The sequence below is a fragment of the Solanum stenotomum genome, chromosome 11, assembly GCF_019186545.1.
Source record: "Solanum stenotomum isolate F172 chromosome 11, ASM1918654v1, whole genome shotgun sequence".
Taxonomy (NCBI): domain Eukaryota; kingdom Viridiplantae; phylum Streptophyta; class Magnoliopsida; order Solanales; family Solanaceae; genus Solanum; species Solanum stenotomum.
In genome coordinates, this window is record NC_064292.1 from 5,664,500 (window position 1) to 5,677,572 (window position 13,073).

Consider the following 13,073-nt stretch of genomic DNA (forward strand, 5'->3'; position numbering starts at 1 on the left):
TTCAAATGTGATTATACATGAGCTCTTGCAAACTAGTTCCTATCAATGGAAGGAAATACAATTTTATTGTTTAATCTGGAAAAGCTAAAGCTTGTGTTAAATAATTGGAGGAAAGCCTATAGGATTAAGCCTCCAACATGCATGGTTAAGACATACATAGATGGTAGTTTCAATACTAATAAATGAGATACTAATCTTTGACATTTTCTTAAGATTTTCGTTGGAATTACACTTGGATTTCAATGTAACAGATGATCACTCTTGCTATTCTTTTTTGTTGTCTCTTTTCAAAATTAACTGAATCTCTAAATCTGTAATTAGACTTAAATGATATCTATCGTAGTAATTTAAACTAATCAATCCAAAAAAGCCCTTCAGAATTTATATTTATATTCAAAGAAATTTCATTGAATACTTAAACAAGAGGAATGGATTAATACCCCAGTATTGTGAATATGTAAGACTTGTAAGCAGTGCAACAGAGAGTCATTTAAGATTTAAACGATAGATTTTTCGTAGTCCTACTTCAACCTATAATTCCACAAGAACAAAATCAGTCTTTCACATCTATGTTTTTATACTTGGAGTGTCTAATAGTTACTTGTAACCAAGAAGATGAGTCATTGAATTACAAGTCATATACATGTATATGTCTGTATCATGTTTATGGCTAGCAAAATCTCAACACCCATTAATTTTTGCCACTGAAATCATTAACATAATTAATGTTAAAAAAGATGATGAAGAAGAAGTAACTTGAATACACAAGAAAAAAACGTCATTAATATAACTTATGAAAGAAACACAACAACTTGATCAGAAGATGAACCCACCTGTAATACTGTCTCAAGCAAAGCTGTGTTGGATTCTATTTCGAACAGAGCAACAACAACTCGATCAGATGAATGAACCCACCTGAAATATTTTCTCAAGCAAAGCTGTGTTGGATTCTATTTCGAACAGAGCAACAACAACTCGATCAGAAGAATGAACACACCTGAAATTTCTTCTCGAACAAAGCTTTGATGGATTCTATTTCGACCAGCAGATCGAGCAGCAACAACACAAGGAAGAAGAAGACACCTTTTATCAATTTAATGGAAGAATTTCGTTGAAATTAGGGCAGACAACAACAGCACAAAGAAGAAGACACATCTATCCATTCAAGGGGCAGAGCATCGTTGAGATTAGGGCAGATTACATTCATTAGGTGTAGTGGTGATATGAAAAGATTAGGGCAATTTTAGGATAAGCTTCTAATTTGAGAAATTAAATTAGTAGCTGATAGTTTTTTTTCTTTTTACTTTTAGACTTAATCTTTTAGCGCCTAAAATTTTGATAAATGAAAAGTTTTCATAGGCGGAAAAGCTTTCCCGCTCAAGCCCCAAAATATGCCTCCAATTACATTTTAGGACTAGTTAGTAACTTTTTTAGGGACCTGATTTAATGTCTTCATAATAACATATACCAATAAGGACCGAAATATAATTTCGTCCCAATAGATATACTTTTAGAGACAAGAATATAGACTCGTCCTTAAATGTTGGTCTTAATTAAGGCTTTTTCTTGTAGTGACACATACATTGGATCTAGTTGGTGGCACATACAATTAACGTATTCACATAAGGATGCATACATCCAACTTTGAAAACACATACATACATATAATAATCATATACTATATTTGTGTTTCACTTAAAATTAAATATTATATGTGTAAACACAAGATATCTTACTACATTTTGAAAAAAAATATCAAAAGTAAGTGAATTACTTCAACGGATTGTATGGAAGGAGCCGTTGCTAAGAATGAAATGCATAGATTTGGAAGTTCCTCCTCATGCGACTTTATTTCAAGCTTTTGTGTCGTGCTCAGTGCTCACACATAAGCCGATTACTTATTAAGAATATTTTATAGATCATCTAATTTTCTACGTTTTGAAAAACAAATCGCTATATGATTACAAAAATGAGCACTAAATAAAACTATTTATTAAAAATTCCCTTGTAAATAACTACTAATTAATTAACTAAAAGAAATAATAGATCCTAAATCTTCGTTTTTTTATTTTTTAAAAAATAATAAAAATCAGTTGATCGGACTTTAACTGAATAATTCCAATTTAGTTAAGGAAAAAAATCTGACGTCCGTTGTTACACTTTCCCTATTTATTTTCCCAATTCGAAAATTTCCTCTTTTTGTCTGTTTACAAAATTCATTCTGAGCGGGAAAATCTTCAAAGTTTTTTCCAGTTTCAAAACCGAAGAAGAAGAAGAAGAAGAAGAATGGAAATGGAGAACAAAGATGTTGCTATGGAGAAAACCGACGCAGTTCCGATCGAATTACCTGCTCCTCCTGGCTGGAAGAAGAGAGTTTGTACTCTTTAATACTTTCTTCGCCGTTAAAATTTCGATTCAGCTGTTTTGATTTAGTGATTTCTGTAATTTTCGTTGCTTAGTTGCGTTTTTGTGGTTGAAAAATGGAGATTTAACTTTTGCTGCTGTTAGTGTGCGGATTTAGGTTTTCATGAGGTTATGATTTGGTGATTAAATTTCGATTTAGCTGTTTTTTGTTGTTTTGAATTAATGATCTGTTAAGCGTTAATTGTGATCTAGATTTAATTATGTGTGACATGTGCAGCTCTGAAACAAGTAGATGCATTTGCTTTAGTTAGCTTCCTAGCAAAAAATTATGCAGTTTAAGTATATTCAGTATCTGTTTGCAGATGTGTCTTGTATGAACTTTATATAATTCATTTTTTGACTTTTTTATCTTGTTTGAATCTGAATGAATAATTATGAGTGGAGTATCGTGGAATTCAAACAAGTAGGGGTGTATTATGCTTTAGTTAGCTTATTAGCAGAAGTTCCGTGAATAGGTGTATGCAGTTTGTCTTATGAACTTGATAGAAATCGTTTTTGTTTATGATTTTCATAACTGTCGGGATTGTCTCCTAGCTAATCTGCATAATTTCAAAATTAAGATGTTGTGGTTTAGTTTGTTGATTTTAGCACCTCTTTTCAGTCATATAGCTTCCAGGTTATTAGTTGAAAGGGTAGATCGTCACTAAACAGTTCTTTTATGTTATTGAGGGGGGAAGCTGTTCCAGTATTGACAATGAAAGATGTATACTACTTGAAATAAATGCTTATTTAGGAGAGGTATTTATACCAGCATTTAGGATGTAGGCAGAATTGTCTCCTAGCTAATCTGTATAATATCATAATTAAGATGTTGTGGTGTTAGTTGGTTGATTTAATCACCTCTTTTAATTCATATGGTTTCCAAGCCATTATTCGAAAGATATAAGTTAGTCATGTACAGCTCTTTATGTAATTGGGGGTGCAAGCTGTTCCAGTATTGACCATGAAACATCTGGAGTACTCATAGATTCCTATTTAGGAGAGATATTTATACAAGTACTAAGGACTAACTTGGAAACTAATGCTACTAGTCTGCCCTAATACAGAAATTTTGTTGTTGTTTGAAATATATCTTAAGATTGTCAGAAGTTTGAATCAACTTCAACTTTGAATGTTACTTATATAAGTTTGTTGAATGTGGCACCAACTATAATTACCTGTGCGGAACATATACGAAAAATATCAGTGAATCTGAACTTTTCTCCTCTTTTGATGGACCTGTAGCCTATCTGATGTGACTTAAAATTCCGAAGTGAATTTCTCCTAGAGGGTTGTATACAAAAGTTGAGTCTCTATTTAGAATGCCGACTTGTGGAAGTATTTTTTATTTTAATCAGTTTGTATTTTGTTGGTAGTAAGTATTTGTTCGTCTTTCCAGTTCACTCCAGGAAAGAGCAGTACCCCTCGAAGGAATGATATTGTATTTGTTTCACCTGACAGCGACGAAATTAAGAACAAGAGGCAATTGGACAAGTATCTGAAATCACATCCAGGAGGACCTCCTGCTTCTGAATTTAATTGGGGTACAGGTATATCTTCTCTATTCTCCTTTTGTTTGTTTGTGCATCTCTGGAATGCATATCTCCCAATGAAATATCCAGTAAATTCTTCGGATGAGGTGTTGCAGATTCATCTCTGGGAGGTTTGTTTTAATTTCCTTATTGATTGGATGAATCCTCTACTTTCTGACTTATTCAGGTGACACTCCTAGACGATCAACTAGATTGGGTGGAAAATCTAAAGCAACGGAGACACCAGAAAGTGATACTCCCAGTACGAAGAGACAAAGGAAATCAAGTTCCAAAAAAGAAGCCAAGGAGGATGGTGGCGAGCGAGAAGCTGAGGGTGCTACTGAGAAAGAAACTAAGGCAAGTGATGAACCTGCTGTGCCTGATGCAGAGGATCTAGAAGTCCAAGATCTAGAGATGGCATCTAAGAATCTCACCGATGGAGATAACATAAAGGATGAGAAGGAGAAGACCAATGATGGTGAGATTGTCCCCAAGGAGCCTCTGGCAAGTCAAGATAAGATGGACATTGTGCATGAAAAAGAAGAAACAAAGGATGAGGAGGAGAAGATCAATGATGGTGAGATTGTCCCCAAGGAGCCTCTGGCAAGTGAAGATAAGATGGAAATTGTGCAAGAAAAAGAGGAAACAAAGGATGAGGAGGAGAAGATCAATGATGGTGAGATTGTCCCTGAGGAGCCTCTGGAAAGTGGAGATAAGATGGAAATTGTACAAGAAAAAGAAGAAACATTGGATGAAGGAAACATAGAGAAAATGAAAACTCGAGAAGCGGAAGATAAGCCTCTGGATAACAGCCTTAAAACTGACAATAAAACGCTTCCATTGAATGTGTTTGAAGAAAATAAGATTGAGAGTAAACCAGCTGGGACAGATGCCTCATCTCTTTCTGCTGAACTCAGCAAGGCAAGCTCAGGTAGCCCAGAAGAAATTGCAGAAGAAGCTCCTGCTGCTGAAGATGCACTGGATGTGGTCGATGAAAATAAGATAGAGAGTAAACCAGCTGGGGCAGATGCCTCATCTCATTCTGCTGAACTCAGCAAGGCAACCTCAGTTAGCCAAGAAGAAGCTCCAGCCGCTGCAGATCCACTGGTTCAGAATTCTAATGATGGTAAAGTACACGAAAACGAGCAGATTGACAGGGAAATTCCAATTGAGGAGATCATTGGCGCAGAATCAGCTGCAGCAGGTGTTAACAGTTCCGTGCAGCAATAACCCACCGTAATCAACCAGACCACCTCAAGTTAACTTTTTGATAGCTTAGTATAATACGGTGTATCATCTGGCCTTTATTTCTTCTTGGCCCTGATTTAGGTAACTGACAAACAGCATTAAGCATGCTCTTCATATGTTAAGAATTCTTAGCTACTTATTTTGTGTTACATTTGTATTGCCGCTGTTATCATCGACATTGATCAGCTTATATTCTATTAAGGTCTCAGCAGGGTACTTCAAAGTTTGCTTAAAGTTGCAATAACAAGTTATTTCATCACTTTTTCAATATTGCTCACTGTGCAGCAATTGAAGATTTAAAATTTCTTCAACATGAATGAAGATTTTTGATGGGGCTTGGCTGCAGTTTCAAGTATACATCGAACTCTCCATGAAACTGTAAGTTCCTTCCCTGTTTTGTTTCTCCATATCATTTTCTTTCAATACTTTGATTACAGTTCTGAATTGAATAGTTTTGACGTATGCTATAATGTGATTTTCTATCTATTTATACAGATGTTTTTCATTCAGTTTGAACTGATTACTTACTTATAATATAGACTGATTATTATCATAGATCTGCTTCCTTTTTATCTCCATTTATAATGAGTGATCATGTAAGAGCTTGATCACAAGTTTTTTTTTTGCTTTAAGTTTTATTGAAATGATGCTGTTGGAAGTTAATTTTAACTTCAGTTAATATGATTATGTTTTTTTCTGCTGAAAATTGATCTTGTTGGTGAAATGTTGTTAATATTTTTAGATATGGGATATTGATTTTGTGTAATGTAATATTTTGTTATTCTCACTACTTTTTACTCACTTGTAATTGCTTCTAAACTAAAAAAAGGGAGAGTAAGTTGGTGCATGTTTACTTCAATCATATGTTCTTTCATGTTATTCTTTCCTTTTAGTTTGAGAAACTTTGTCCGCATGCATAATATTACTCATAGTATTAGTTTAAAATTTAAATATTTTTTATTTTCATTTTTAGATTAAAAATATTGTAGAGGGTTAATAATTTTGCAAGATCTAAAAATGAAATATAATACAAACTTTGGAAAGGAAATAAGAGGAATTTAATTATGACGTCAACTTCTTGATGGGGCATTAGTGAACTTCGATACCTAGAACACGATTATATGTGCTCCCATCGTCCTAAATTATTAGTCGTGTTTTTCTTTATATAATTTTTTGAAAAATATTAATTAAAAGAAGATTTTAGCTATTTTATTTTTATTTTTCTTTAAAATATAAATTTCTTTTATGAAATATTTATTCTATTAAGGTGTTAAAAGTCTTCAAGAACAATTACTACAAAAAATAAATTGAGAAAAAATAATTAATTATGTCTTGAATTTCTAAACAACAACATAATATGCATAGTCACACAATGGATTTCCGAAGAAAAGAATATGCACATAATTTTCTAAAATAATAATTATTTTTAAAAATCATGAATATAATCTGAGACAAAAAAAATTGAATCTTGAATATGAAAAGGAATACTAGAGAGCAGTGTATTTTTCCCAAATGACCCTTTGAGAACCTCAATACAAGTATCGAACAAAAATATAAAACAATCAAAAATAGATGAGTAAGCATTGAGTTGTCCATTAGAAAAACCGATGTTAGAAACATGGATTTTGTGGGAAACAAAAGTGGTGGTTATGATATTTATCTTAATTTAGTAAATTTATATTTTCATCCTTCTAGTTTGGTTTAAAAAACACACACTCCCATGTTTTAGTAAAAGACAAATACCTCCATTTTCCGGTAACTTTTAAATTTTAAGTACATATACGTGATTAAAAGATCATTCAATCATTATAAAAAATCTTATTCATTTTATCATAATCGTCGTATTAACAAAAAACTATTTTATCCTCATCTCTTCCTTCTACTTTAATTGAACTATCATTATAAATAATATACGTATCACTTAAAATACTTATTTCTAAAGCAAACCAAAATTATTATAAACAATAACCAAAATTTAGATATAGCTTATGAATCTTCTAATAAGAAATTGATAAATTGTACAAAATAAAGATTATCCGGCTAATCCTCAAAATAAATAAATAATGATGGAGAAAATATTTCACTAATGCAAGTCTTGTGCGGATGTGCCTACTTAAGCTCTTAATTTTTTTTCTTAACTTAGAAGAAATTGAAAAGATCAAGTTAGAGATGTTATTTACATATCAACCCCCAACCTTTTCATATATGAAAATCCACCCTCACATTTCACCTTAATTCGAGACAAAACTTAATAAAACTCGTAAAATTCGACGAGGAATTTGAATCGTCCCTTCTGACATTTCTAACTATTCGGTTAGCGTTTTTCACTTAATGAATCACGCTTATTTTCAAAACATTACTATTTCTGAATACATATTTGATGATTCATGCCATGTCAGTTTTCCTTTGCTAATTGAAATTTTATTCCAAAGATATAATCTTAGAGCTTGCTTATACTAAGTATACATATAAATTGAAAAAAAAAAAAAAAAAAGTTGTGGACATTATTACATATTAGCCCCCAAACTTCTTAAAATGTCAAAAAACGCCCCTAAAGTGTTTATTTTACTCTTTTTGTTTAAAAAGGAAGTATCATTGCCGACTTACTGCAGCATTTCACTATAAAACTTCACAATTCTCCGCCTTTTATGCTACCAAAAATTCTCCGCCATGAACGACCCCAATCGGCCAGTTACCGGTTACCCTGCCGCCGGAGCACCTCCGCCAAACCCTAACGGTTACGGAGGTGCTGCTCACCAACAACCACCGATAGGCACCGCTTACCCATATGCAGCACCGCCACCTGCCTCCGCGGTGTACTACCAAAACAACCCGTACTACCAACCTAATAATCCCTACGATGCCCAACGCAACACCTTCCTCCGCCGAGTGATCGGTATGGCTATAGCTGCTATGGTCATCGCTGGTACCTTTGTTTTCATTCTCTGGCTTATACTCCGTCCTCGAATCCCCGAGTTCAGAGTTGATTCACTGTCAGTATCGAATCTTAATCTCACCAATTCGCTGATTTCTGGTAAATGGGACCTTCGTTTTACTGTGAGAAACCCAAATAAGAAGATGACTCTTTACTATGATGATGTCGCCGCTGCGGTTTTCTATGATGACGTGTCGCTTTCGGATACAACGGTTCCGCCTTTCTTTCAGGAGAAGAGGGCTGAGACGGCCCGGCAAGCGAGTTTTGCTACTGCGGGAGCATATGTGAATAATCGGGCTTTTGATCAGATGAACAAAGAAAGGTCGCGAAAAGGTGCAATTGGGTTCAATGTGAGGATGGTGGCTAGGGTTAGGTTTAGGGCTGGGGCTTGGAGAGCGAGGAGGAGGTTTGTAAGGGTCTATTGTAAGGATTTGTCAGTGGAGGTCGGGTCGAATAATTCATCGGGTACCTTGCTTGGTGGTGCACGACAGTGCCGCGTTGGACTCTGACGGTGATCTTTGCTTGTTTTAAGGTGAAAATCTATTGCTATTGGCAAATGCAATGTGGTTAATTGTGGTCTGAGTAATTATAAGAAAGACTAGTTATAAGGGTTCATTGGTTTACATTGTGTATAATTTTCTCAGTAGTTGTTTTTCTGAGGTACATTGGTTATCAAGCTAATAGCTTTTCCTTGGTTGTTCTTGCTTTTAATAGTCCATAGCATAACGAATGAAGTGGACATGAATGTAAACTTGATATGTTATGTTAAAAAGTAAATATGAATTGAGAGTAGTTATATACATCACTGATCTTGAGGTAAATCGAGATGTAGAAAGGCCCTTTAGTTCAATTATGGAATTTGCTTCTGGATCATTCCGCTGATTCACATATTTGATTATTGACATTAGCCTGTATAACTTATTTTTTTGTCCTGGTGCTCTGACATGTTTGTTTTCCAAGTCCAACCAAAGTTCTTTTTGGAATATAATCTACTGGAAAGTGATACGTAATAGTTCAAGGAGAGTAGGATTTGTTTAGTTCATGTGCAATTTTTGTATATATTGTTTTCTTCTATACTAGCTGCTGGTAGAAGTTCACTCTTGAACTGCGACAACTGGAATGTGCTCATCTCTTGGTAGATGATAAGTACACTGGCCAGTTGCTGATGTGTTCAAGACCTCCTAGTTTTTGCTGAAATAGAGGATATCACCTTTCTTAGTGTCTGTATTCTGATCTGGTTAGGTAACCGACAGCTCGGAGCACATATGTCTGTGTCTCTTCAAATCTGGACCTACAGTCCTCAAATGAGGAAGACTGTCACAAACTTGAAGGTTTAGATTCTTGGTCCTAAAGAATCCTAATCATGGCTGTTACTGATGACTTTGGCTTACTCTTAAAAGTTCCCTGATCTCCACACTTGATAACCTAAGAAGATGTGTGGATTTGAGAAGAAGAGTGAATATTAGGGGATAGGAAAGGACTTCAGTAATTGGAGATGTGAAATGCACAGATGAAATTAGAGTTAAGATGAGTCAGTTTCAGTGGTTTAAGAATTTCAAGGTGTGCAGCTGCTAGCTGCATTTATGGGTACTTGGTCTTAATGGTAAGATTAAACGATTAGTTAAGCTGTAGGACGTTTTTCTACATTTGCAAATTTATCACTGCTTGTATGATTGCATACTTCCCATCCATCTGAGAATGTACTTTCCCGGTAATTGTTCCATATTCTTGCTTTATGGTGTAATGATAAAAGTGTTGGAAAGAAGTGGATGTGAAAAGGTATATGAATATATTTATAGAGAGTATTGCCTCGTGTATGGATGAGGGGATAGGAGTGATATCATAAAATCGACTTCTGGGTTGGGACTTGGGTCAACCATAAATGTTCGGCAGGTTGAGTCACAATTCCTGGCTTAGTAGATGCCATCTTTGCTTCAATCTGTTTTAGTTTTGGAAGATATAATGGTCTAATAAAATACATATACGTCATCCACTATGTATCATTGAATTTGGGTGGGATTGAGTGCTTTCCTTTTAATACTCCTTTATCAGCTCTCCACTTGTTTAAGAAAGAAATCAAGTAGACCTTCTAAGCAATGTGCAGTTTCGATGACGGGACTATGTGTGCTTATTTCTAGCTGATAGTAGGTTTGATTAATTTTTATATGTACGGTCATAATTCATCTTATAGTTCGTTGCATGTTCAGATTTTGTCAGGGGAGGCAGTATCCAACTTTGAGATCTTTAGGTTTTAGTTTCTCAAAATGTAACTTCTGTTCATTACTTATCGCGTCTTAGCTATACTGTTATCCCCAAAAAGATACTACCAATATTTTCATAGAGCCATTATCTGCCCTTCCGCAGAGATCACCTTAAATCACTTGAAGTTATACAAAGCATAGAGTTTCGAATGGGCTTTTCTTTATGCATGCAGTTATATGTTGTACTCTTAATGATAATTTTATATCTATTGCCACAGGTCAAACGATATTATGTGAGCATAAATCTATTGTTGTCATCATAATTTCTCTGAATGTAGAAAAAGCAATGACTTTTGGGGTATTGTGCTGTAATTTTGGTGATTTGAAAATTAAGGGACAACCTTGTGCGTCAAGGAATAAACTTATGACGTACAACGAACAGAACAAACTCAGACATAATAAGGTACATTGTGGGACTTCTCCTAGAAAATACGTGTAGACTATTTTAGATATTTAAGTTTAGAAGATAAAAGGTCAACGCACAACCAATAGAAAAAAAATGATAATGGTCAATGCATAGTGCCTTGTTATATATCAAGGATAAAATTGAAACATTAAATTAGGCACTGGTTTGTTATTTACATCCTCATGTCCAATCTCGCTGGGTTTTGTTAAGGAATCAAGAAGTATACTTGATAGGTATGTTCTTCACACATTTTCTATTTCTAGATCACTTAAATTGAAATGTTGGCAATAGTAGTAGGTACTGGCAGTAGTTTCTAATATACACGTGGTGTTTGTAGCGTTAAATATTCCTTATATTCATGAACAGATCATTTTATCTTTTCCCGTTCTTCTGTGTGCTTTTCCCGTTCTTCTGTGTGGAAGGAAAAAACTTACTTTAGGACTTGCCTGCCATGCTATGCTTCCATAGAGGTTTTCCTTTTAAACTGTTCTCACAGTGATGCAATAAGGTTTTGGAACTTCCTAAATTTTTGAACTGTGCATCACTAATACTCTGATCATTTATTTTTCCAATACTAGTAGTCGTAGTATTACTCTGGGAGTTTCTTGTTATTCCATTTCTATTACTATTTAATGTTTCTTGCACTTCGATTATCGTATTATTTATAGTAGTGACTGCTCCTTTTTAAGTATGCTTTGTCATGCGTTCTTTAGCATTTTGTCTTGTTTCGTTTTTCAAACTGCTTTGTGATGCTGCTTTTACTTGAGCTGAGGGTCTATTGGGAACATCCTCTCTACCTCCCAAGGTAGGGCTGAGGTTAAGTTGTGGCTTGAAATTTTCCACTTTGATCGAGTGGCATTATTAATTTCAAAGAGATCTACCTATTACATTTGTACTTTCCACAACTTTGTCACGGAAGGCCCGTGTATCTGCCTACTGTACTTTGAGCCTGTAGTTTACTAGTGAAGCTTGTACAGTTCATGTTCATATTTTTCAGAACCAAAAAGATATTTTGGCTTCTGTGTTTTTTGATCATATTATTTGTTGGTGCTGTATTTATAGTTCAGGTTTTGTTATGCAGTTAAAGTATATTCCATCTTATCTAAGGGATAAGACGGTAAGAAAAATATGCTTGCGAAACAATACAGTTCTATGTTTGCATGGACTCTTTCACAATTGCAATGGGTACGTGCCGGAACCTTCAGAAGTAGTGTATATTTGGAGAAACCGACATGGATGCAACAACATTTGCTGAGAGTTCAAGCAGACATAGTTTTTATGAGACAAGTTGTTGAAATATGATGTTTTTGTCATCTTGCTTATGAAGCTAACAAAATCTCGTTTACAGGTATGCGTGGGAACAGCGTGTTTTTGCCAGTCTTAGTTGCCGCGTCTCTACCAAAACGACATCAGAGGCTTCTGCTGCTGCTGCTGTTGCTGTTTCATCTGGGATAATTTTTAGGTTTCTTCAATTAGAACTTGGTAGTAGTATCAGTTAATATCATATGCTCCCAAAACATATATTGTACATGCTTTACATTGACAACTTAATTGTCTGTAGATGTCCTTTTTATTAATGTTAAAAGCTTTTGGGGGCTCATTTACTTTACTTCTTCATAATTGTATAGTTGCAATTTAGTTAACTGGCTAAATTGTTTTATATTTTGTGGCGGCGGAGCTAGCTAGGATTTTGAATTTATGGGTTTTAGATTTAAAAAATAGAAAATCATTGGGGGTTCTTAATAATTTTTTGAATCTCTAAACTTCAGTTAGATGTGTAGACTAATATGGTTATTTCTGTTTCCCATAGGTAATTAGTTTGAGTTTGACCTTGAGTGATTTACTATACAAGATGAGGTAATTTTTTATCTATTTCAAAAGAAGAACGATACATTTCTATATTGAGAAACAATTAAGCTATAAATAACATCTAAACATTGCAATTTCTTGTAAATGAGATGGTTTATCGACGAATACATGAACTTTGTGCTCTGATTGCATATATGACTTCATTTATCAAGTTACTATGGTTAGGGTAGAGCTATGTATAATTCATTCTTGATTAAAGGTTTTGGGTACGAACTTTGAGTATGAAATCATATCTTATAGGAAGTGCATCTTCAAAATGGAACTTCTCGATATGAATTCAGATTAGTCGAATTCTAAATTGATTCTGACAATGCCTGAGGGAGAAACAACTTCTTTTTCAACAAAGTTACAAAAGGTCCTTAGTCTCAAAGTATTCTTTTCTTTTCCTCTTTCTCAGTTTTTTTATCCCTTAGAAAGTT

At 34.4% G+C, this 13,073-nt stretch overlaps 2 protein-coding genes across 2 annotated transcripts; both read left to right on the forward strand.

Moving 5' to 3' along the window:
- The first annotated feature begins 2,184 nt into the window (after positions 1 to 2,184).
- LOC125844235 (methyl-CpG-binding domain-containing protein 11-like) lies at positions 2,185 to 5,451 on the forward strand. The gene is made up of 3 exons (XM_049523510.1): positions 2,185 to 2,373; positions 3,803 to 3,953; positions 4,123 to 5,451. Exons 1-3 carry the CDS (start codon positions 2,287 to 2,289, stop codon positions 5,163 to 5,165), a joined length of 1,281 nt encoding a protein of 426 aa, XP_049379467.1. The 5' UTR covers positions 2,185 to 2,286; the 3' UTR covers positions 5,166 to 5,451.
- A 2,352-nt stretch (positions 5,452 to 7,803) lies between these two features.
- Positions 7,804 to 12,385, forward strand: LOC125844240 (NDR1/HIN1-like protein 10). Its single transcript, XM_049523517.1, has 2 exons — positions 7,804 to 8,650; positions 12,134 to 12,385. The coding sequence occupies exon 1, from the start codon at positions 7,854 to 7,856 to the stop codon at positions 8,625 to 8,627; it is 774 nt and encodes a 257-aa protein (XP_049379474.1). The 5' UTR covers positions 7,804 to 7,853; the 3' UTR covers positions 8,628 to 8,650; positions 12,134 to 12,385.
- Positions 12,386 to 13,073: the final 688 nt, after the last annotated feature.